At 37.1% G+C, this 25,322-nt stretch overlaps 1 protein-coding gene across 2 annotated transcripts in view; it reads left to right on the plus strand.

Annotated features, from left to right (window-relative positions):
- The window catches only part of PIP4K2A (phosphatidylinositol-5-phosphate 4-kinase type 2 alpha), a 67,563-nt gene that overhangs the window by 11,597 nt on the left and 30,644 nt on the right, over positions 1-25,322 (plus strand). For both annotated transcript variants that reach the window (XR_003085616.2, XM_007436351.4), the window contains exons 2-3: positions 14,682-14,779; positions 16,211-16,307. Coding sequence is in view for 1 of the 2 variants with exons in the window: in XM_007436351.4 (XP_007436413.1) it covers positions 14,682-14,779; positions 16,211-16,307 (195 nt within the window). In the remaining variant the exon portion in view is untranslated. The remainder of the gene's footprint in view (positions 1-14,681; positions 14,780-16,210; positions 16,308-25,322) is intronic.

A 25,322-nucleotide genomic window follows, 5' to 3' on the forward strand; every position in this document is an offset into this window, starting at 1 on the left:
TCATCACAATTCAAGAACTTGCTTATAGAAGAAGCTTCACAGATATGATTTGGCTATGTAAGTTGTTTTAATGCAAACAAGACATATGCAGTTCTGTCTGTTGTAGAATACAGAAATCAAACCGTATCTACGTATGGCTGCTCCAGGGTTTCACTTCTACTCCTTTCCTTCCACCTTTTCAAGTCAATGAATTTTAGGGCAGTCTTTTCCTGGCCTTGAGAGTTGGAGGCATATGCTCAATGTTTGCATAACAATTCTGCCTGGCCTGAGAATCACTGATCCCTGCTTTGTTGGCTTCAGCCATTAGTGTATGGACGTGATGGAAACAAGGATAGTCTGCAAAGACAGAAAGACATGGAGAGGTATAGTAAATGGTGTTGGTGTAAATTAGATTGAGCTGTACAATATTTCCTTTTCTTTTTCTGATCTTGTGCCTTTAATTTATTTGGCTTACTCCTATTCCTTTTCTTCACTTTGTATACCTTTGGTTACCCTGAAGGGAATAATGTAATAGGCATGTATATGTAATATAATATAATACATAATCCTGAGAACCAAAAGTTTTATTGATTGTGAAATTTGGTTTCTTATCACTAGTCTAGATATCATAGATCTATTATTTACACTGCTAAGTTCCTCTGTGAATTCTGAAGTGTAAAAAATTCTTGGATAAAAGCTGGCTAACAATGCTAGAAGCTTGCTTTATATCTATATAGATTCTTCCATATATTCAGTCCCAAATGATGAGAACCAATCTTTTCAATTCATTAAAGTACACATTTTGTGCATCTCCTCTTTATCTCTGCTATCTTAATGGAGGATACCTTTATTTGAAACAGGAAAGAATAATTTAATTTGATAAGCTTAAAAGTAGATAAAAACAGAAAAAGAACTGTTCGAGGTTAACCTTTATGCATGTTTTTATTAGTGAATTTTCTAAATACCTTCCTTAAACTAACAACCAGTGTTGCCCTCTAAAAAGGAAAAGTCCATTTTAGTGTGATAGGAAGAATATGGAATGTCTTTAGCAGCAATAGCTTTTATTCAAAATGGTTTTATGGTGGGGCTAAAAATATATAGAATTCTGTTGTATTTGTTTAACTGTCTTTAGAAATTCTAAACATATTCCTTAAAGCCGTTGACGTAGTAGAATGTGTTCTTGGAAATGTTCATGAAGTATATTTTTAATGAATGGAGCTATCAGTGTGGCAGTCTCTAATCACATTTTATGTAATAAAGAATCTTCCCTATAGGCAAAAAGGCAGGATATAAATTATTTAAATAAATATCCTATTTTTAAAATGTAGTACTCGGTTTAATAAAGTAGAAATCACAGAGGCTCTTCTTTATCCAGCTGTGCACAAGTATGAGTAGCCCAGAGAGAATAGGTCAGGAGGTTAAAATTTTTCTTCTGAGGGCCGCACCAGGGGTCACAAAACTGAAGCTTTGAGGGCTGCAAGAGGCCTAGGGCCTCTGTACAGCGGAGATGTGTGTGTATATTTATATATGTATGTATGTCACTTTTCAAAAGAAAGAGCTGCTGAAACAGAGTAATACTTGAATAAGTGCTCCTTGCAAGCTTTTTACCCCATATTTGGCTTGAAATAAGCTTAGGCAGAAGTATTCTTGGCTTGAAGTTTCAAACTGTGAATCAGTCTACATGTACAAACTGTTGGACTGAAGAGAAGATATATATTAAAATGATAATATGGGTAATCATTTGGCTACTGCCTCGTTTAGTGACTGTTCACAGTTATGGTGATGAAAAAGTAACTTTACGATTAATCCTTGCATTTACAACCTTTGCAGGTCTGTAAAACAAAGGAAAGCTGAAGTAAGATCATAAACACAGTGGTGGTTTCACTTAATGACCACTTCACTTAATGACCAAGTTGCCAGTCCCAGCTGTGGTCACTAAATGAGAACTACCTGGAATGATGATTTTATGATTTTTCCTCCTCAAAATAATATCTCAGAAAATAACCCCCTGAGAAAGTATTTTCCCCACCACCACCATGCTTTATATTTTATTAATTATTGCTTTATTGTTTTACAATTTATTTCACTATATATATATATGCGAACTGCTGTGGGTCAATCCTGATTCCAGCCTCTACTCACAGTCACTCATGCCCTGGTCACCTCCAGAATGGATTACTGTAATGCGCTCTACGTGGGGCTGCCCTTGAAGAGTACCTGGAAGCTTCAGCTGGTGCAGAATGTGGTTGCGTGGACAGTTATGTGTGCCCCTAGAATGGCACACATTACATCTTTGTTCCCTGAGCTATATTAGCTTCCAGATGCAATTCAAGGTGCTGGTTTTGACCTTTATAGCCCTACATGGCATGGGGCTGTGCTGTTTGAGAGACCGCCTCTTCCCGATCACGTCTACTCATCCCATTAGGTCCAGCAGGAGGGATATGTTGCGTGTCCTGTCTGCTAAAGAGTTCCATCTGATGGGACCCAGACGGCGTGCCTTTTCTGCTGTGGCTCCTGCCCTCTTGAATGTTATGCCCCCTGAGGTGAGATTAACCCAATCCTTGTTCTTTTGGAAGGCCCTGAAAACATTGCTTTTCCAGCAGCCTTGTGGATCTCGTGGGGAGCCTGTGTGATGGTTCTATTGTGTTTAGATGAAAGTTCTTCTCCTGCAATCTTGCTTTTTTTTTTTTTTTATAATTCAGTGTATGTGATGATTGCTGATGGCAGAACTAACACAGTTCTATCTGTGTTAATACTCTGAATTCTTCCTCTTAGTATAATATTTTGTTTACAAAAAATAATTGTATACCTCATTCTTGCATAGCATGTTTCACATAATTAGATTAGATGTTTGAAAATTTCAGTCAGAATTTTAGGATTTGAACCTTCTGAATAAATGTGTGGGTCAAAATTCACTAGCTTCTGCAGTTTCTGAATGATCTAGTGCAGTTCTTGCCTGAAACATATCAAAATATGTATTCGCACATGTACCCAAACAAAAATTTCATGCGTATTTTTAAAAACTCAGAAACTGGACGAGACAGACTTGCAGGGCAAAAGTGACAAAAATGGGAAATAGCCCAATTAGCTCATTTCCATTCACATATAAAAGTAAATATTGGTAATGCTATTTGTTAGTTTGTGTGTATATAGTGTTGGGACCAAATTAAATGATTAATCATATATAGGCTGGCTGAAATATGTAGGATTTCAATTAGCAACTTAGACCCATTTGCTTTCAATGTATATTCTGGTGAGTACAATTCATTCTGAGTCCAAGCTCTATAGATACACACATTTAACTTCAAGCTTGCATAACATGTCTCCCCAAGCTATCTGGTCCACCAGCTGTATATTATACGATTCCACTTCTGCTCTGTGGTGTGCAACTCTGCCCTTATAAAACCATGAAGCCTTTAGAAGCAGTGCTGTCCAAATGTGTAAGAGTCATTCTTGTTTTATCCCTAGTGCTCTATTGAGACTTGTGTTAGAATTTTTTTTTATAGCTGTCCAAAGAAGAATATACCAATTAAAATACTGGCTGAAACTAAACTATGGAAATGATTCATTGGCCCAACTTGTTCTTCTAGATAAAATTTAATTCCTCATGGCAGAAACTGATAGTGAAACATTTTTCTCTCCATGCTTCTCAGTTCAAGTACTAACAATAACATGTCTGCATTCTGCCACTGCATATGCTCAGCTGTAGCCATTGAAATACGGGCAGTCCTCGTTAAGTGACCACAACTGGGACTGGCAACTTGGTTATTAAGCGAAGTGATTGCGAAGTGAAACCACAGCTGTTCTTGTGATCTTACTTTAGCTTTCCTTTGCTTTACAGACCTGTGAAGGTCATAAATGCAAGGATTGGTCACACAGTTACTTTTTCATCACCACTGTAACTGCGAATGGTCAGTAAACGAGGCAGTCACTAAACAAGGACTACCTGTAACAGTTCATCTCCTGTTGCTGTACTGCTGTAACAAAACTGGTGATTGCATTACTGCGCAATCAGGGACTGAGTTCAAGAGCATATTGTTCTTACCAGCAGATATTTCCACATAAACCTCTATGGAAGTTGCTAGGTTCTGCTCCATTGTAATTACTATCAGAAGTCAGTAGGCTTAAACTCATTCCATCCTGGATTAGCCGGCTGCTATTTTGGTGACTAAAATGGTAGTTTTCTAATATTAGCAACTGCCTCTTTGTTTATCACTGTTTTATTTTTTTACTGTTTGGACTTATATGAATAAGTCCTTCTCAGCGGTAGCCCCTGCCCTTTGGAACATCCTGCCCCCAGAGGTGTGATTGGCCCCCTCACTCCTGGCCTTCCGAAGGGCTTTGAAGACCTGGTTCTGTCACTTGGCCTGGGGTGGGGAGGGAATACTTCAAGCAGGGGGATGGCTAGCCCCATAGAGGGCTGCTGTCTTCAGCCCCAGGTTCTTCATCTTCTTGGACTCTCCTTTTCCTCTTTTTTAGTAATGTTTTTTAAATTTTGATGTTTTATGCATTTATATGTATTTATGGTTTTAATGTTTTGTGTGAGTCGCCCAGAGTCCCCCATTGGGCGGAGATGGGCAGGGGAGAAATTTAATAAACAAACAAACAAACCTTATTTGATTCTATATGTTTTAAACTTATTCTACTTGCCATGTATGCATTTTTCTCTTTTTAAAAAAATTGATTTCTGGCTGTAAATAAAATAAATATATATATTATGGCTTGATTCTGACCTGTAGCATTTTAGGGAGACTCTGGTTTATCAAGGCCTTAGTGAGGAGATAGACAACCTGTGCTCCTGTTGGTGAACTGCTACCCCCATCATTCTTCATTATTGTTCATGCTGGCTGGGGTTGCTGTGAAAATAATATCTGGAGGGCCACAAGTCCCTTCTTAGTGACTAACATACACAGTAGGGATATGCAAATTCTTTGAAATGGATGCTTTTTATTCCAGTCATTGCTTTCTAAGACTTTTTTTTTGAGTGGGGAGCGGCTTCGAATCAGTATGACTCCTGCCAGCTGCCTGGACAAGTCCCTGCAGTTTTCCTGGCAAGATTTTAAAAGTGACTTGCCCTTGCCTGCTTCCTAGGGTTGAGAGAGAGTGACTGGCCAAAGGTTACCCAGCTGGCTTTGTGTCTAAAGTGGAATTATAATTCACAGTCTCCCAGTTTCTAGCCTGATGCCTTCACCACTACACCAAACTGGCTCTCTTCTAAGAATTGCACTGCCCTAATACATAATATTGTGTTGGATCTGGTAGATTACAAGTTGTGTAGATACCCTTAATAGAAATGTGCGGTTCCTGGTAACTTGCTGTTTTAGACTGGCTTCATTTATTGTGTTAAACCTAAATATGTGGTTAGGTTAATGGTTTAGTTATGGTTTTTAAGTACAATAAGCCATAGTTTCCTGCAGTCATACAGAATACTAAGCTATAAATGGAAGTTTGCAAGCCACAATTACTAGGTTTATGCAACATGCTAAACCAAGCATATAATATTTTACCTTTGTGTGGTGTGTGAATCAGGTCCCCAAATTGGTTTCTTAGCCTTGGATGCATCCCATCTACCTTGGATTTAGGTGACAAAATCAGTAGGGAAAAGCTGGGTTATCACTCTGAAGGCAAATTCATTTAAATATAGAACTTTAGCTTTCAAAAGTTATAGCTTTAAAGAAGCATTTCAAAGAACTCAACAGTATTTGGATCTATTCCATGAACTCTGAGTAGCTGGCTAGCAGCTGTTTGGTAAAGGCTTGTCTTGTCAGTGGAGCCGAGTAACCTGATACTCAAACACACCATGTTAACGTAGATCAAACATTGTTTCTTTGGATAAATACATTGTACTTTCTCCATATGATTACTAACCTGGTATGAAAATCAAGTAAATGTTAACTCAGGAAAGGTCTCTAATTTCCTTACGTTTTAACGAACTGTGCGCATCTTCAGCTTCATATATTTTGTACTTGTGTATTTCTGGAAGAATACTGAAGCTGGCCATCCATACTGAAGCTGGCTTTTAATTGAGATTAGTGGTGATGTAGTCTTTGGCTTTCTTAAAAAAAGAGTGTATTGAGGGCTATTCTCTCAGTTCCATTTCCATAGGAATGATACTGGACATTCAATTTGCTCATTGTGATGGCTTGAGGATCTATGGATATGGAACTTTATTTCCCCTCTACCACCTATTCTTGAGTTTTTAGTGGCAGTTAAGTTGCTTAGGCACTAGCTGTTGTCAGCGAGCAAGAGAGTTCCCAGCCCACCTCAAGACTCGATGGAAAGAATAAATGTTGAAGCAAAATACAGGAGTTTGCCATTTTTAGCCAGAGATAGGCACCCTAAAGAGTTTCCAGCAAACAATTAAACAAACAGTATTTGTGTCTTCATGCTTGTGAGCTACGACAGCCCTCATTGGAACTGTTAATCTGCTCTCTGGGGTATTAATAAACATCAAAGCAGGAAATGTTTACTAGATGTTCTTGAAATGTTGCATGTTAAATCCTTTGGTTAAAACACTTCTGGTGCCAAAGTCTTCATGTATTAATTTGGGTTGATATTTAACGAAGTGAGCAGTATGGAACATGACATATTGAGAAGTTTCTGAGAATGATCTCATGGGAAGTTTTCCAGGGTGGGGTAATAATGGTTATTTAAGCACAGTCTTGTTATAAAATGAATTTATGAAATGTTTTTAAGGAGAAGAGACAAATCATTTGGTGATTTTTTACAGTGACACTGATTTATCACCAATAGATATGGAAAAAATTGTCCCGTCATACAACTTCCCATATGGTGCTTTACAAGCAGTGGCATTTCCAATTGAAGACAAACTGATTTGTGCCTGAAAGCAGTTTCTAATTAGGACTATCCATTTTTTAAAAGCACAGAGTTATCAGTTTCCCTTATTATCATTACCAGTTTCCTCCATTTTTCCTTTCCTCTCTCTCCCCCAACAATATTCCAGCCCAAGGAAACTATTCAAACGTAATATGAATGAAGATGACATGGTTTGTTTTTTGCCCTGTTACTGTCTAGCAACAGTGGAAGAGGTATGCTCCCTGTTAGGTGACACTTGAAGCTCATTTGTTTACCAGCTACCAGTTTCTATTGACAGTGCCATTCGAAAAAAAATGCAATAGGATATAAAACGGTTGCTTTCCAAGATTAGACATTGCAGTCTCAACAGATAGCAGATGGGAAACTATCTTAGAATGTTTAAATACTCTTGTTCTGCTACTGAAATTGATTTGTTTGAAAGATAAAATATTTAGCTGGAACAAAAAAGGAATTTTCAGACTTCTTGGTTCTTTAGTGGAATGAGTTGAAAATATTATGTCTGATTATATTGGCAAAACTAGTGTGTAACCTTGCAGATCATAAAGGAAGGAAATGAGATGTAATATCGCTCTGTTTATTTAATTTTGCATTCTAGTTTTATGATAATTAAACTTGCCTTTCTAAAAGGGTTTTGAAACTACATCATAAAAGCTGAGATGAAATGGCTAAACAGCTTCTTTTCCCACATGGATAAAAGGCTTTTTAATATATTTCATAATATCTTAGAAACTCTGCTAAGAAGTATGTAAAGTATATTGATCAAACTGATGGTAATTGTCTTTAGACTAGGACCCAACTTTTAAAATCTAGAAGAGTATGTATACAAAATACAGGAATAGTCATTTTTCAATCGACTAGTTCAAATGACTGCACAGATTAAGTGCTATAAGACGAAGAAACTCTGTGGTGTAGATTCTCAGTTTTTATCCAGACTATAATATGTCATAGTTAGCATCATTCTTAAGGATCATCTTGAATTCCTTACTTTTTCCCCATCCATAATGTTTAGACTAGGATTGGAATAATCTTGCTTGTCTCTTTTTAAAATGGTTTGTCAGTCCATATGTTACTTGTTTTATGTGGTAATTGAGACCACATAAACATTAATCTAGCATTTGTATACTGTAATGGAGATCTGTTTGAAGTTTGGGATCTTTTCCATTTTTCTTGCCATATATAAAATTAACAAGAAGCCACACTGCAACCATTTTAGCTTAATGCCAAAATATTCAATGGAAGTTCTACAGCATATAAGGATTAATTACACATTTTAAAGATTCATACCATAATGCTGCTATATTGACAGTTTTTCAAATGAGTCTTGTTCTGTTGCATATAACAACGAAAGGTCGCTTAAATATTGCCATCATATAATTATTCATTCAAATATTACTACATATATACTACATTTCATTAAAAAAATTAACTTTGGACTTAAAAGGAAACCATGGATCCATTTTAATGCAGATGTTTTCTACTAATACATGTGTCATTTGTGCCTTCATTCTTGGGATACTAAAATTTGAAGATACTTGTATCTGCTTTCCAAGAGGGAAAAAAATACTGTATCACAGAATGTACAATTCTATTCTAGATATATCCATTTGTTTCAGCATTAGCTGCCAAGTGTTTAAGATGCCTCAGTTGAACTTCCCCTTGTATCACTTTTATTTCCAGGGTTTATAGAATAAAATAATCTAAAAAGAAAAAAAAAAGTAAAGACTCTTCATTTAAATGTCTAAAATATAAAACCTATGCAAAATAGATATTCTCTTAAGATAGGGCAATGTCTGATATTAAAAGTGTTCCTCTATCTTTGTGTATATTGTGTAAGGGGCTACATATAAACCTATGTTGCCCCCTAAGCTGACAGTCAGTTCTCAGTTGCTCTTTCAGACTGAAGTAATTTTCTCAAATGCTTAGAAGTGGAGTCTCTAAGCTTTGGGGTCTCTGAGTAGAAGGAAATATAGGGTCAGTGCTTATATGTGGCAATTTTTGGGGAATTCTAGAGCAGCGTTTTTCAAACTTGGCAAGTTTAAGATGTGTGGACTCGGGAATTCTGGGAGTTGAAGTCTATACATCTTAAAGTTGTCAAGTTTGAAAAACACTGCTCTAGAGCTATGAAAATTATGGCAAAAAATTCCTAGATTTATCAAAGAACAAATTTTGAAATGCATGAGAAGTACCACTCTGTTCATATCATTCAGCAATGATTTTTCCCCACATCAAATTAAATTGTAGACGTGTCTTCCCCTTTCTCCCTTTTTATCTGTTCTAATATTAGTCTTTGTTTCAGTCTAGCTGCAAAAGTGAGAACAGTTTAGTGCAGTGGTTAAGGAACCAGACTAGAAAACAGGAGATCATTCCCACCTTAGGCACGAAGCCAGCTGGCTGACCTTGGGCCAGTCACTCTCTTTCAGCCCTAGGAAGCAGACAATGGCAAGTAACCTCCGAAAATCTTGCCGAGAAAACTGTAGGGACTAGTCCAGGCAGTCATCAACACATGCACACACTGTGAATGTATTGATTGTCAGTACACTGATGCAAGAAAACTTCCAGCTGATTAGGCAGCTGTGATTCATATCAAAAAGATTCAGAGCAAAGGTTTCTTAACTGGTTCTAATGACCATAAAAGTTCTGCCTCTTCAAATGTGTTTAAGACTGCACCAGTTAAAGAAGGGCTATTGCAGAGAATCTTCTAAGGGACGTAGGGAGAAGGACAATAGAACCTGGAAGATATATATTCATAGGCTCAATATAGGAATATCCTATGCTTTTGGGAACATTTTGGAGGGCCAGGCTTATACTTTGGGAAGACATGCAAATGATATGTAACAAAACTGGAATGAAATGAATCCAAAACTGGATTTCTTTGATAGGTTATAATCTGGTCATCTCAGACTCAGTAAAAAATACTTTTATATTGTTTTCTTATTAAAATTACATTGTTTTATGTATTGGATGGGACACTGCTTCGCTTTTTACCCCAACATGTGAATTGGTTTTAACCTGACCTTTCAACTAGCCTATTTTATTTACTTCCTTGTTTTATACCATTAAAACTAAGCTTGCAGGTAGAATCAACCTGAAGCAGCAGTCCAAAGAATGCATCTACAAAACACAGACTAGGTGATTTGCTTGATTTATCAGACTAAAATATTGGATTTTTTTTAAAAAAAGAACATAATTCTTATACAAACCCATTAATGTTCTATTTGTATTATAGTTTGTTCCCTTTTTTGTCTTTCTGTTGAAAATGTATATAAAGATAATTATTAAAATGCAGTATGGTTCTCAGCGTAGAAAATAAACAACATTATTTAAATAATGTTAAATGCTAACGCCATACCCCTTTTCTTTGTGTATGGCGTTAGCATTTGAGACAAGGGCATTATTTGCTTTAATTAGAAAAAAATAAGAACACCCTTCATATTGATTAAGCCTAAGCATAGTCCTGTATCGCCTCAAAAACACAGAATGAAAATTGCAAGACATATGTAAGGTGGAAAAGCTATCCTACCCTTGCTTTGGAATCTTTACTTAAAAATTTAAAATGCTAATAATAATTCCCTTTGTGGCAAGAGTTGTTTCTGAATTTGTTTTGGGCAAATGACTAAAAAGGCTCAGGATTTTTTTTTTTTAAAAATAGCATTCTGCAACATACATTCTTGGGTTGAGGTGATTTTAGCCTAGATGGCTATAATGGGGTACACACAACCCATCTGCTGAAGCCAGCCATGGCATTTTCTCATCCAGTTTATGGCCTTCTTGCCACTGTTCCTCTATTATGTTTAAAATAATTTTTCCTTCGCAGGCAGACTTTAAAATGATCTTCAGATAGAATGCATAATATCGTATTCTTCAAAACCAAATCCCTCTCCCCTGAGCTCTATTATAATGCATGTTGGGAGTGAGGAGGAGAGTTAATTAGTGAGGATGTAGAGAGGAAGAGAAACTGTATGTATGTGAGCAGGAGCAGTGGTGGGTCTTCTCTTAAGAGGCAGGAAAAAAAATCCCAACCATGTGTTGCAAAATTGATGCCCTAAATCTTGTCTTTTGTCTGATGGACAAACTGCTCCCCTCAAAGTAGTAGTATAGCTAAGGGTGCCAAGTATGAGTAATGCTGGGTTATTTTGCCAAGGTAGCAATATGTCCACTTTATGGCAGTTAGGGAAGCAGCACTGTGAGATTGGAGTATTTCCAGAAATACATTTTTATTGAGGAAGGCATAACAAAATTGCAATTTAATGGCTGTTTGAAGCTGCCCCAATGTGGAGAATTCACTGAGGAGGAAAGCAAGTGGGGAAAAGGAAACACATACAGATCAGCATGCATTTTTACTTAACGCAGTTATCTGGCTTGATGTGGATTACTAAAATAATGGTTAATGGGTTAATTACCCCTAAACAGAGTTGGGCCTGTTTAGTACTTGGATGGTGAAAACTAGGAAGCATCAGGGCCATAGGTAATACTGGGAAGTTGAAAAGGTAAAACTTCTGTACTACTGCCATGAAAATGCCCATAGCCATGGTCATGGCGTCATCAGGAATTGAGCCGAAGTTGAGGGAAATTTTACCTTTAATTTGTAGGTCAATTTGTCATATGAATACAGCTATCCAGAAATATCTGTTCTCACTTTATGCTGTGTTGAAATGCATGCTGATCTGCATGTGTGAAGGCCTGAGAAATATACTATCTGGACCTGAGGAAAATAATTTCTGTGTGGTGGCTTTGGTCAAGAAGGCATGGTGATTTAAAAGCCTTAGGGCATTTGCAGTCTTATTTTTTTGAGTCTTGTCACTTTTGGAATCTAGGCAGAGTATATTATTGGCTTAAATTTAAAAAGAGATCCTTTAACGAAAGAAAAATATAATGGACCTTGCAGTATCAATAGGTCACTTATGTTTTGAGTTTTATAGAGTGAGGTTATTATTAGTTTAGAAGTGGAAAAGGTATACAGTGGTACCTCGGGTCACGAACTTAATTCGTTCCGCGACTCTGGTCGCAACCCGAATTGGTCGCGACCCGAATCAAATTTTCCCATAAGGTTCAATGTAAATACGGTTAATCCATTCTGACCCCTACAAATTTGGTCGCCAACCGATTTTGGTCGCGACCTGAATCAAATTTTCCCATAAGGTTCAATGTAAATACGGTTAATCCGTTCAGGACCATATGTATTTTTTTTAAAACCACAAAAATATGACACAAAGTACAGTACAGTACAGTATGAAGAGAGAGAACGCTAAACTTGCTTGAGGCGTGGAGGACAGGAAGGCGGGTGGGGAGGCGGTTATTGTTTGGAGGGAGAGTCCCCCTCCCTACAGGAAGCCACGACCACGTGTGTCAGCAGGGAAAATGGCTGCGGATCCTGTTCGTCACCTGATGCGGAGTTCGCGAGCGGAAGCAAAATTTTGCGAACGGTGCTGTTCGTGACCCAAATTGGTCGTGAACAGAAGCGTTCGTGACCCGAGGTACCACTGTAGTCTTTGAGGACCCTAGAAATTATCTGAATAGCAGGTGAAGCCCCTATTGACAAGATTTTAGTGGGGAACTTTCAGGCTTGATTTACCCGGGTTAAGTAGGTCAATATCAGCACTTTTAAAAAATTTAGAATCTTTCCAAATAGGGAATTCAGCTGGGGATTGATTGCATCAGGATGTTTCAAAGCTTTGAGATTCAATTAAGAATATGAATCTGGAATTTTAGACAGAAACTTCAAACAGCATGGAAGGGAATTCCAGTATAATTCCTCCTTTGTGCAGGAAGATGATCAGGGTTGAAGATGACCTGTTTGGATATAGAGGTCAGTCATAGGAGCCAACAAAACTATGTGATATTTGCAGTAGAGTTGCCTTGCATCATTCTTTATCTCTCAGATGTGTGGGGATTCCAAATCTCAGAATTCACAATAAGCATATTCTCTTTTGAGGTAGGTATGAATTCAGCTTTGACATGAAAAAGGAAGTGAAGAAAGGAATTTTTTATTCCATGCTACTCATCCTTGTCTTGGTCCTGGAGAAATGAGGGAAGGCCCTCAGAGAAATTATAACAACAACCCCCTGGGGTCTGCTCTGGTAAGCAAGGCTGCAGTGATGAGTTTATGCCAATATCTTTTCATCAAAATATGTTAATTAACTTCTTCCAGTTAATCCACTGTTTAGATTAGTTTAGATTAAGGTGCATAGATATCTGTGGAGGGGGCAGAGGATGAAATGTGCATCATGATACAAACCTGGTCCCCCTTGTACATGCATTTCAGTGTCACACACATGTACAAAAGAGGTGGAGCTTGCATGTTGATATCACAATGTGCATTCCATCATTTTATGAAATCTTGGCCCCTGGTCGTGAATCTTAACATAGGTTTAAAATGTTTAAAAAAGTGAAGAAACATTCTGTCTTCTGTCTAATACAGAAGTTAACATGTCTGAGATGGAAATCTGTTATGACATTTGGATATATATTTTAGAAGATAGACCCAGATATCATAGCAGATTGCCTCCCTCCCCCAAAACTACTATAATTCTAAAAAGATGTCATCAAATAATTTTAGAATTTTGGGATTAAGTAAAGGAATCTTTAAAGAGTTTTTAAGTATCATAAGGCTTGTTGTTGTACTGTCATCTGAGACCTCCAAGCTGTTGTACTGTCTAAATGTCTTTTTACATTCTAAAAAGATGTCATCAAATAATTTTAGAATTTTGGGATTAAGTAAAGGAATCTTTAAAGAGTTTTTAAGTATCATAAGGCTTGTACTGTTGTACTGTCATCTGAGATTGTGAATTTGGGGTTTTCATAAGCTGTACGCTATAATCATCACAATTATACCAAAGTAAGGCTTGACATATCTCGCTTTGCATGTAATGCGTCTATCTCATATATTGGTTTCACCTTTTGAGTTGCCGTACTGACATAAATGAACATTTGCCCGATATTCTAATTTTTCGAGTTTCACCTGTATATGCTTTTATAAAATAACTCTCCACTAGGAAAAGCATGGATTTTGTTTTATCATATTATCTAAGCTTTTTCCTTGCAGAAATGTGAGGGTCTTCTTTTTGATGAAACCATTCATTTTGATTTGTGTCATTATCATACAAGTTAACTATTGTTTTCATGCTATTTGCTTCTCTGAGCAGCAGATGATACTAAACCATCTTTTCCTTTTGGCACAGAAAGGCTCAGTAGTGGCTGATTCCTTGAAACCAGTCACCAAAATCTTGAAACAATTGATTCTTTTTCTATTTCTGTTTGATATTCTTAAATGAAAGATGCACTGCTTTTGAACAGGGCCTGAGAACAAAGGCAAGTCAGGAGATTGGCTCGCTGTGCCTGTCTCCATTGTTTTAAATTCTATGCTGTCTCCCTGTAGTAAGTAATGTTATCTGTAATCTGTAATTGCTGAAAAAAAGCATTGTGTATGTGGAGGAAATTTTACTTATTAGCAAGAAAAGTTGGAAGTATGTTAAATAGCCATAGATGGATGCAACAAAGTTAATCCAGACATGAAAAGTAGCTTTTTCCTTGTTTTAAAGGAAATAATACTAATACTCCATACTTTCTTGTGTTTGAATTTCTTCTGCAGTAATTTTGGAAAATCTTATTTCTAAACTGAGATAAATCTATTTTACAGTTCATAGTTCTAACACATCAACCATGGAATAATTTGAATATATTCTCTGTAATTGGCTTGTTTTAAGGTGAAAGTTATTATGAATTGTATGTTCTGTCAGCCATGACTAGTATCCGTGGTGGTTACAAAGTCAACATCTGGAGGTCTTCATGTTTTCCAACTGAGGCCAAAAGAAATTAATTTCTTCTCATATTTCAAATTTCTTTTTATTTCCTTTCTGTCTTTGTAGATCAATGAACTGAGCCATGTTCAAATCCCTGTTATGCTGATGCCAGATGACTTCAAAGCATATTCAAAGATAAAAGTGGACAATCACCTTTTTAACAAGTAAGTAAATCAACTTCTGTTTTGTTTTATAATATTTTTCAATGGAAATAAATACATTTTTACTTAACTTTGATTCTCTGGGTTAGCTTTTCTGTTGTGGAGTTAGTTTTTCGTTATGTTTTTTGTACTTGGATCCCAAAAGAAAATGAAAGGAGGAGGAAGAGGAGGAGTTCAAAAGGGGTGAAGGAAGCTTCTGGCTTGCCCTCCTTTGCAGGCCTGATGGCCTGGTAAGCGGTCCCTTCTTCAAAAGCTTGCTTCCAAGCTAAATTTCCACAGAATCTTAGTTCTGGTCTAAGAGTCTCCATTAGCATGCATCCACTAATAATCCTTCTCAGTGTAGTTCTACAGTTTGGACTTGATGTTCAGATGGCTTTAAAAGGGTGCTACTAATTGATTTTAAATTATTCTAAGAGGTAGACTATTTATTGTTAACTATTTTGGAATTATGTATGCTGGAAAGGTATGGCTAATGTAAGGATTGATTGCTATACCTATTGAGGATTTGATAAGTCAAATTAATATTGACTACTTCTGGAAGTATTTGGGAAATAGGAACAAAGGCATGATGTGTTCCATATGGCACACAGTCATTAGAAGCGGAACTGCACAAGTGGAATATTCTATTGAGAGCAACTCAGTGTATTATATATTAATGCTGGACTAGTTTTGCAGTAATAAAGTCTTAATGCCTGATTAGAGCTGAGTCCTGCAAATTGTATCAGAGACTTTTGTCCAGAGGGTGGGAGAAAATATTTTTCTGAAATTAGATGCAGATTTTGCCACTAGTGGAGAACTTGCTTGACTACTGGAGCAGGAATGCATAATGGGGTTATGTACGCTTCAGAAATGATTCCAGAGAAGTGTTTTGAAATACACTGGAGTGTGAGCACTGGACCTCTTTGAAGCACATCTTTTTCAGGCTTCATGTAAGCCTAAAAAAAGAGATGGCTGCTTTAATCATTTGAATGTGAATCATTCTGGGTATTCTGTAATCCAATGCTTTGTGTCCTTGACTTCTTAAATTTTAGGCATTTTGTGTTCACTATGCCACTGAACATCTAGTCTTAACTGTATCTAACTAGATTGACTCTTGTAAAGAAGAGGTGGCCACGCATGACCTGCATGAAGTTTTGAGCCGCATTCACTCAGTTATCTGTCTATATCACCCAAAACTCCCTCATACAGATCTCTGAGAATAGTTTTAGCTCCATCTTTCCCTGGCTGAAAATGGACCTAAGATTAGGCAAAATGTGACATTTGGAACCCTGGTGCAAAGGTCTTTGGGATACAGCAATTTTTCAGGCTTTTAAGTAAGAATAATGACAACTGTGTTTGGGTGTATTCTTGACCTGAAAGATGAGAAAGAATATATGGCTGTATATTCATCATTATATACAATCCCTCACACTGTGTTTCAAATCTCTTTTTCAGAGAAAATATGCCAAGCCATTTCAAATTCAAAGAATATTGCCCAATGGTTTTTCGTAATTTGCGAGAGAGATTTGGGATTGATGATCAGGATTTTCAGGTAGGCTGGTTTATCATGTTAAATAAGTCTGATATTTATGGGATGTCTGGTTAGGTATTCTTGGGAGATGGGCAGATGGAATGAAAGGTGGGATCTAGGCTTAATAAGAGTAAACCGCTTTGCGAATTTCCAGATATAAACTCATCTGATAATTGTGAGACAAGTAAGATTGTTTAATGGGTGTGTTTGCTTTCTAAATTTCCTTTCTTTAGTTCACTACACCCCCATGATTCTAAACAATTAGCAGTGAATATAACAAGTCATGGGTAAGAAGCCAGCTGTGTTGTGTTGGGCTCAAACTCCTATAATCTGCAGTTATTGTCTCTCAGCCAATTGGCACTCTAGTCCAAGATACCTGGAGGACACCAGTTGTCCTTTCTCTTTGTAAGGGCTTTTCCTCTCAGTTGTTGGAAGAAGTATGATTAGAACTTAGAATTTCAAAGTAAATTTCAGAGTATTCTCAAGCTATTGCTATGAAACTAAAATTTAACAATTTAAATAGGAGTCCTCCCTCCCTCCCTCTTATTGAGAGCATTTCAGCTACAGAGAATACTTTTTCTACTTCTGTTTTGCAACTCTTAAATTACCAGTGGGGCTGCCACTTCCTCTTGTTTCACTGTTAGCTAATATGATCTGATAACCACTACTGTTTTGTCATGTTGTGTTTGTAATTGTCTTTACAAATAAATTGGGATGTTGTGACTGTATACAGAAATACTGTATGTGGTCATGGTATCTTTTCAGAGGTGTGTCTAAAGATAAATGCAAATAAACCACCTAGTTTTGCATTATCTTTGGCAGTCTAAGTATGGCTTTACTTTATTATTCCTTAAGTATCTTGTGAAGTCTGATTGAGGGTCTGTCTGTACATGCTTCAGACCAGGTCATTTAAAAAAAAATGTTGCACTCCTGTGTACATTTGATTTAGGAAACAAACATTGGTTCCTTAACTCAGGACTTTTCTCCCATCCTCAAATTTTAAGGTTGGAAAAATTGTTTCTGGAGGAGGTAGAATAGTGAGATTTAATTTGATATACACAGTGGCTTTTGTTGTAGACGAAACTGATTTCATTTGAAATCTGAGACAGAAGGTAATTCAGGATGTTGCCTTTATATCAGTTCTGACTATTGGTCCACCTGATCCAGTATTATCCTCTCTGATCACCAGCTTTTGTGTTTTATGAGCTGCTTCTTCCCTTTTCAGCTGGAGAGGCCAGAGATTAAGGGTTTTGTCTTCAATTTAGGTGAGTGGGTTTGCCACTCAGATTTTTTCTATACCCATCTTTTATAATAACTCTGATTTTAAATACTTGAAAACATGTGGCTTGGGAATACCAACCTAAATTAATTCTCAGCTATGCTATTAGCATTGAACAGTGCAAGGCAAACACAGCAAAATGGCAGACTTCCCCGGTTGCTTAATAGGCCATGTCAATGTAATTGAAACAACTGTTCTCCCCAAATGTCTTTGGAATCTCAGTAGATATCTTTGATAAGTTGTTTCAGACACAGTGGGTTCCTAACATGCAATTCAAGAATAGTCAGTATTATAGATCAGCTGTAGCCATTGCCCTCAAACGGAAATTCATTTTGTAAAGTAGTTGAAACCTTGTAGTTACAAAATGCAGACTAGTGCTGTTACTGATATTTTATTTCCTTTTTAATAGTTTAAATTCTACAAGTTGTCACATTTAATTTCTATATAAGGACATCTATTCTAAATAGGTCATGCCTAGTTTTACTCCGCTCAGTTCACTTGGAAATAACAAATACTTGAATAGCGTTCTTGAATGTTCTACCCACATGGTTTTTGAAGGTGTTGCAGAGTGTTAATTATTCAAATGTTTACATAAACTGAAAAGGCTACATGATCTTGATTTGAATTGAGCTGATTGTCTTTTCAGACCACTGAGAGACCCAATCAATAGCTGTCAGAGCACTGTCATAAAACTAGGACAGTCATTAGTAGAAGACTTTGACCTTTATCAAGCAAAAGGCTTACTGGATGTAATCAGTATGCTTACAAAGAAATGGTAACATCTCATTTGGAAATGAGTTGCTTTGCTCAGCAAACTGAATTTCCTGTCTCAGTATTAAGATGGAGTCACTCTTCAAACTTTTTTCATAGTACTGACAATTCTATCTTCTGGATTTTTTACCATATTTTTTATCTCTCAAAGTCAAGAGTGTAATTTCCTTTCCAGTCCTGAGCAGCAAATTTGTTCATGAGAGGAGGAGGTTAAAAAGGCCACATTCTCTGCATATTTTGCAAGACATGTGGGCTAAACTGCTTCTCTGCATCTTATTTATATCTCTGTGAAAGCAGGCAATTGACTAATGTCTTTTAGCATTGTTTTAAAATCTTCCCAAAAGACAGGGATACTTCCAGTTTTATTATATTGTCCCTTTCCCCCAGTGCAGTCTTCCCAAATCTGGTGCCCTGCAATGATGCAGGGCTACAGTGCTACTTAACCCCTTCAATAGCCATTCCTTATGCTGATAGCAATTATGGGAATTATCAGGAAAGAAGTAAATTGAAAAGGTCTGTATTACAGAGGGTTACTTAATGACTGTCTCCCCACTGCATGTTTTTTTGCATACCATATCCTATTTTTTTCAGTTATAAAGAATACTGAGGATTTTAAAATAGAGCATGGCTTTTATTATTGCATTTGGTGCTTTCACCCATCTCCAGACACATTTAATTTAACTTAATGAGAATTGCGCAGTTGCACTGATAACTCTCAGAATTCCTAGCTAGTGGGGTCAACAGCAGTGCTGTCTGGAATCTCCTGGAGTTGTAGCAGTACACCAGGTTGAAGTTGGAGAAAACTAGAAAAGAAAACTTTTTTTTCTTTAAAAAAAAAGAAAAAAAGATTCCATATACTTTCTGTCAGGATCTACTTTCAGGTTTAGTGCCTTCTTTTTACCCTTCTAGGGAATGAATCAATTTAGGAAAGTACTCTAGGGAATCCTGTTTACTTTTTGTGGCATGTCCCTCAAAGGCCATGGGTGATCTTCTACATGACAGAAATTGTGCACTTCTGCCTTAAGTTATCAGATTCATGTTTTGGGTTTGTGGACGTCAAGTGAAGCTCCAGAAAGGCAACTGAGTAGGAAGGGGCATTGTACAACCAGGACATCCAGCAGAAGCATGCTATATTTTTTTCACCAGTGCCTTTACCATGGTCATTCCATTTCAAATTACCCTCCCCAATTCAGGTATTATTTGACTTAATCATTTCAGCTCAAAATTTTATTCATTCTGACTTTTATAAATCAGTTATCATAATTTATCACACAAAAAATATTGTATGGCCTTTTACCTCTGTTTTTTTAAAAAAACCTTTAGTTTTGTTGAAAGCCCCTTTAATATCAACTATTAGCATATAGCCAGTATATAGATTAAATATGTTATGTGCTGGCATAAATAATATTTTAATTTTCTGAAATTAGTAATTATAATTTAGTGATATTAATATACCAATGAGAGGTAGAAAAGATTGGAGATTAGAACAAGCTAATTAAATTGACCTTTAAATCCTTCCTACTCTCTTGGAGTTTAATGCTAATCCCTAAACTCCTATGGTGCAGATAAATTTCAAAGGAGAAAAGTTGCCATTGCTTTCCTTTCTCCATTCCACTGTTCCTTTAATTTTTCACTGAGAAAGTATTAACACAGCACATATTCTCCATTCAGTGGGAGGAACCTTATCCTATCTGTCTGGAAAACCAGAATAAACAGGAATTATGCAAATTAATGGGGAATATAGAGTGATTCCCCCCTCCCAAAATGATATTCATTTGAAAAAATGATATTTAATTTTAGCTGAGTTCTTTGGCTAACTTACCAAAGAAATGTTGCTATTTGCAGTTACTGTCTCACATTCATGTTTGGTAGTCTGAACCCATGAGGATTACTTTTCTCATAATTTTATCTGCCCTTCTGTATCTTTTACTGACACTTGGTCTATCTGCCTCTCAATATTCTTTTTCTCCTTGTCTGCATTAGTTCCTACTTCATTCAGTGTTTGCTTAGTCCACGAGTAGTCATATGTGTTTCCAGAACAGTTTATTTGCAGTCTCTGGAATTCACTTTTGCCAGAAAGCAGTGGGTTTTCCAACTTTTGAGGTAGGAAAAAAAACCCTTCAAAAGTGTAATTAAAGTAAGTTCACATTATTGAAAAAATACATAATCCTCCCCAACAAATGGAAAGTCTCAGGCTTGCCCACTTTATATCATTTTGCCACTTATTACTGGCCCTCCAAAGTGTCAAGTGCAGTCTTGGTTGAAGGTTGCTTCCTCTAGTCCTGTCTGTCTCTTCCACTTTCTTCCTCTGTCCAGCTTCTTTGATCCTTTCCTTTTCTTCTTGCTTTCATCAATTGCTCTAGCTCTTGTTTCGGTTTTCATTTGTCCTTGTTTTTCTGTAGAAGTAGTACCCTTGGAATACATGGGTCTTTGGGTCTTCCATGCATCTGTCAGGAAATAGTGTCTTGATTACCTTCATTGAATGATTATTTGTAATGGTATGCATTATTTTGCTTGGTCTTAATAAAGGTACGCTCTGTTATAGATTATAGATTGAAAGTAAGTATTAATGACTAAATTAGCTGTTTGTTCTTGATAAGACAATTGTAGTTGACTAATAAGTAAACAATAAAAAGATAACTATATAAAGTGATTGATGAAATTAAAGTTAAATATGTCTCGTCTAAGAACTGACAGGTAACCCCATAGAAGCTACTCTATATACCTTAGAATTTTGTTCCTCTTTTTTAAAGAACCTTAGTAAGATGTGTGCAATAATTCTGATCTGAAGCTGTTCTGAATCAGGCATGGGCAGGCTCACTGTATTTGTTGCCTCCTTCAAGAAGCTGCATTTTTTTCTGATCTCAAGCACTATTCACACGAGCCCAGGAAAATAAGCAGTTGAGTTAAGGAGGTGGTGATATAGTAATTGGGTTCCTTGGTGTTGCATTCAGGAAGTTTAGAAATTAATTCACATAACAAGCCACGCCATAGGTTATGAACTATAAATAGCTTAAAACAGGCTCATGTCTGAGCCTACAACATGGTGATCAGAAGAAACATTGCTACTCCTCTGCCCTTGTTGCATCAGCCCTAACAACCTTGTTGAGGATGACCCACCCCTCTTCCAGGGCATTGGAATTGGCAGTGGGGTGCTGTGAGAATTCTGGACAACATTTCACCAATAACGTTGTTCACATTCATTCAAATTTTGACCCATTTGGGGAAAACCTGGAGAAAACAGTGACAGGGCCTCATGATATTAACTGGGATACTTTTCATCCTGTAGATTCCAAGGAAATGGAGAGGGTGCTAGGTAGTGTGAATACCACTCCTTGTGAACCACACCCCAGCTTGAACTGAATCTTTCAGCAAGGTGGGGGTGGCTTTCAGCTGGATTAGAGAGGTTGTCAACATCTTGTTAGAAGAAGGTGTACTGCAGTACCAACTGCCTTGAAAGAGGAGGTATCATGCACCCCTTCTGAAAAGGTCTCTCCTAGACCCAGATAGGTTAGACAACTACCATTCAGTGTCCAGCCTTCTCTTTGGAGGAAGGAGGTAGAAAGTATGGTAGCTGTTCAGCTGCAAAGCACTGTAGAAGAAGTGAGTTATTTGGATGCTTTTAAGTCAGGATTCAGATGTGGGCATGGGATGGAACCTGTATTGGTCTTATTAGTTGATGAGCTGAGGAGAGACATAGGTGTGGGGCGTGTGCTTCTCCTGGTCCTCTTAGACCTCTCAGCAGCATTCAGTGCAATTTGAATAGGTAGGACACAGATTGAAGACAGATCCTGGCAAGACTGAATTGCTGTTTGCCCGGAAACCATTGGACTCCACTCCTGTGGTAACTGGATCTCGCTCCTCCTGAAGGAGCAAGTCCACAATTTGGGGGTCCTCCTAAACTCACTGCTGCTGATCAGATAGGTGAAGGAAGGAACTAGAGCAGCTATTTCCCCACTTTGGTTGGTATGTTAGTTGCTTGCCTTCCTGGAGAAGGAGGTCTGAGCAATAGTGATACACATCTTTATTACTTCCTAGTTAGATTATTGTAATGCATTCTATATGGGGATGCCTTTGAAAAGTATTTGGAATTGCAGTTGGTCTAAAATGCCACAGCCCACTCATTAGTAAACTAAAGCTGCTGTTATGCTTATATGACCCCAGGGTTTCAGGCTCTGCATTGGCTCCTAATAGACTTCCAGGTACAATTCAAAATGCTGCTTTTGACATTTAAAGCTCCATATTCCTTGGCACTTGGTTATCTTAAAGACTGTCTGCTGTCTATCTTATGTATGCATCTCAGGTTGGGATGCCTGGGGAGAGGAAGAGCAATCACCAAGTGACTATGTTTTAGTGTACCCTTCCAGAAATGTGGATGATTTCATCACTCCTGACCTTTAGAAAAGCCTTAAAAACTGAGCTGATCAGAAGGTCATTTAGTTAAGAACTGTCATCAATATATCTATTAATTATTAATTTTGATTGTAGTGATCATGAAAAGATGTGACAGATTTAAGGATTATTTTCTGTATTATTCCTGTATTAGTTTCATAATTACTCAGTTTTTTTATTGTACCCCACCATGAGTGTGTGGAGTGTAGCAGTTTATAAATAACATGGATAAATTGTTTTTATCAAATACATCGAAGTTAATAAGAAAAAGGGCATGAGAATTCTGTTGGATCAGGTGGAGGGCCCATCCAGCCCAAGGCCAAGGGCAGACAAACCACATTGTGGGTTGAAGCAATGTATAAGCTCTATTAGTCTCTGTTTTCTGAAGATAACTGTGCTTAAAGTCTGTATTTAGGTTATTAAGCCTGATGCGCCATCATTAGGGCTGCATTTCAGGTTCAGAGGCAGAAATGTACATTGGAGTGTGTGGGGCTCCAAATGTAATACCTTGCTGCAGCTCCTTACAGCAGCCCCACTTTTTTCTGGGGTTACATGGCTGCTTGCAGTGCCATCCTGGAAATAGGGATACTTGATTTAAGGAGTTGCAGAGAGGTGCTGTATTCAGGCCTCTGTGCTCAAAAGCACTTGCTTACCTTCAAATCCGAAGTGCTGGGTGGCCCTTATAATTATAGGAGTATGTATTTGTATTAAATTGTACAAATGAATTATAGTTTATTTAAAAAAAAACAACCTGAAAAAAATGGACTTTTATCAGCTTTACCATACTATGTAATATAGTAAATCTAACAAGAAGTGCCTGTATCCATCTGATATAGGATATTTGCTTGGTCTGATTGAAGCTTTAAGGTCAGTTTATATTTCATGACCTTCTACAAATACTCTTGATGATTGTCCATGTGCACTAAGAGCAATCTTTCTATTGACCTGTGTAAAGATATCATTACATTTACAACCAGAGTTTGCTTAGATGATAACTATTGGATAGTTAAATGATCAGGGGCAGGTAGTTGTGTGTTTAAAATTCTGGCAATCTTCAGAATTATGTACCATACCTAAAAGTAGCTAACTCTACAGTACTTTTCCCCAGGTTGACTCCTAGGTTACAGCAGTACTAGAATAGGCTCTGCTTTCTTGTCTGTTAAGCTTCTGTGTTGTTTTACAGTGGACCAATTTCCTAAACTGGAAAAGGCTTATGGATTTCATTAATTCCCCTACCCAATAATTCACTAGTAAATTCCATTAACATACGAGATAACTGCTTTAGACTAAACTTGTTCATATTTGGCCAATAGTAATTTTTCCTTTTTTTATAGTTACAATAGTTACAATTTTCAGTACATGAAAAATGTACAGGAAAGATCTAATGTATAATTTATGTAAACTATGTAAATTTAGGTAAAAGCAGTATGATGTAGCCTTGGTCTCTTAGAAATGATGCCTGGAATTGCAGGTTCTTTAGCTCTTCTTTCTCATAGAAAATTTTGGTACATGGAATATTTAGAATGGAGGAAATAATACCATTTCATTGAAATATGAAACAGTGGCTGTTTTCAGTCTGGCATGTTCCCCTGCCAACAAACTGAAGTCAGGGGCCCTAGTTTGTTCTTGGCTTTCAACTCCAGATTATTTGGAGGGAAATAAACTGGGATTCTAGGTTCATTTCCAGTCCACTGCTCTATATCACTCATTAAAGATACATCAATAGATTAAAACTTTCTTCCTAATTATCGTTTATCAGAATAAGCTTTTTATCACTAAGAGTAGGAAACAGTTCCTTTGGGACTTCTCTGTTTGGTTCATGAGAGAGCCAGACCAATGTACAAGTGTGTGATAGCTTCCTCATATGAGAGATTTTGCAAACAATAACTCTTGAACGCTTTTGTTCAAGAGTTAGGAGCCCAGATTTTACTGTCGTAGTAATTTCTACTTTGGCTCCTGATAAAACTTCCTGAAATGGAGCAAAATTCTTTCTTTCTTGTTACCCTGTTTCCTAGGTAATATATTTGTAGGCAACAATAGAAGGCACTTGCAGATTTTCCTACAGAACTTACAGAAATGTTAATTGTAATAAGCCTCATCCTGTTTTATATACCTCAAGGTTAGGAAGTCTGTTGCCAAATTTTGATTTATCCTGTTGTTCTAGTGAAAATTCCTTATACCTTTGGCTACATGAGACAGCTCCTTACCCAGCTGGTTTGGGATGTCTCAGAAGAATAGCAAATCATTAGTTAATTTTTTAATTGTATTTTTATATCAAGGGAGTGTTGCCTGTGGGGATTCCTGCCTGAAGTGCCAAAATAATTTATTAGTCTTAGGTACTATGGCAGAATGTCTCAAGACTGTTTGTACATTTCTTTTTAATTGCATTTTTTTATCATTACACTCCTAAAATCCCACCCATCTTGAGTTGTATTCCAGTCTTGTTACCAGTGCCACTCATGTACCAAATATTTGGGGATTTTACCAGAAGAATAAAGGTAGTTTTATTTGTCTGGGAAAGTTGAGGTTTAACTAGCGATAAACACCTGTATGTCTGTTTTGGATTTTGAGACCTACGGGAAAACAGTTGAGGG

The sequence above is a fragment of the Python bivittatus genome, unplaced genomic scaffold (genome assembly GCF_059951505.1).
Source record: "Python bivittatus isolate LINGU-HERP-01145 unplaced genomic scaffold, Pbiv_v1 ctg000610_np1212, whole genome shotgun sequence".
Lineage (NCBI taxonomy): Eukaryota > Metazoa > Chordata > Lepidosauria > Squamata > Pythonidae > Python > Python bivittatus.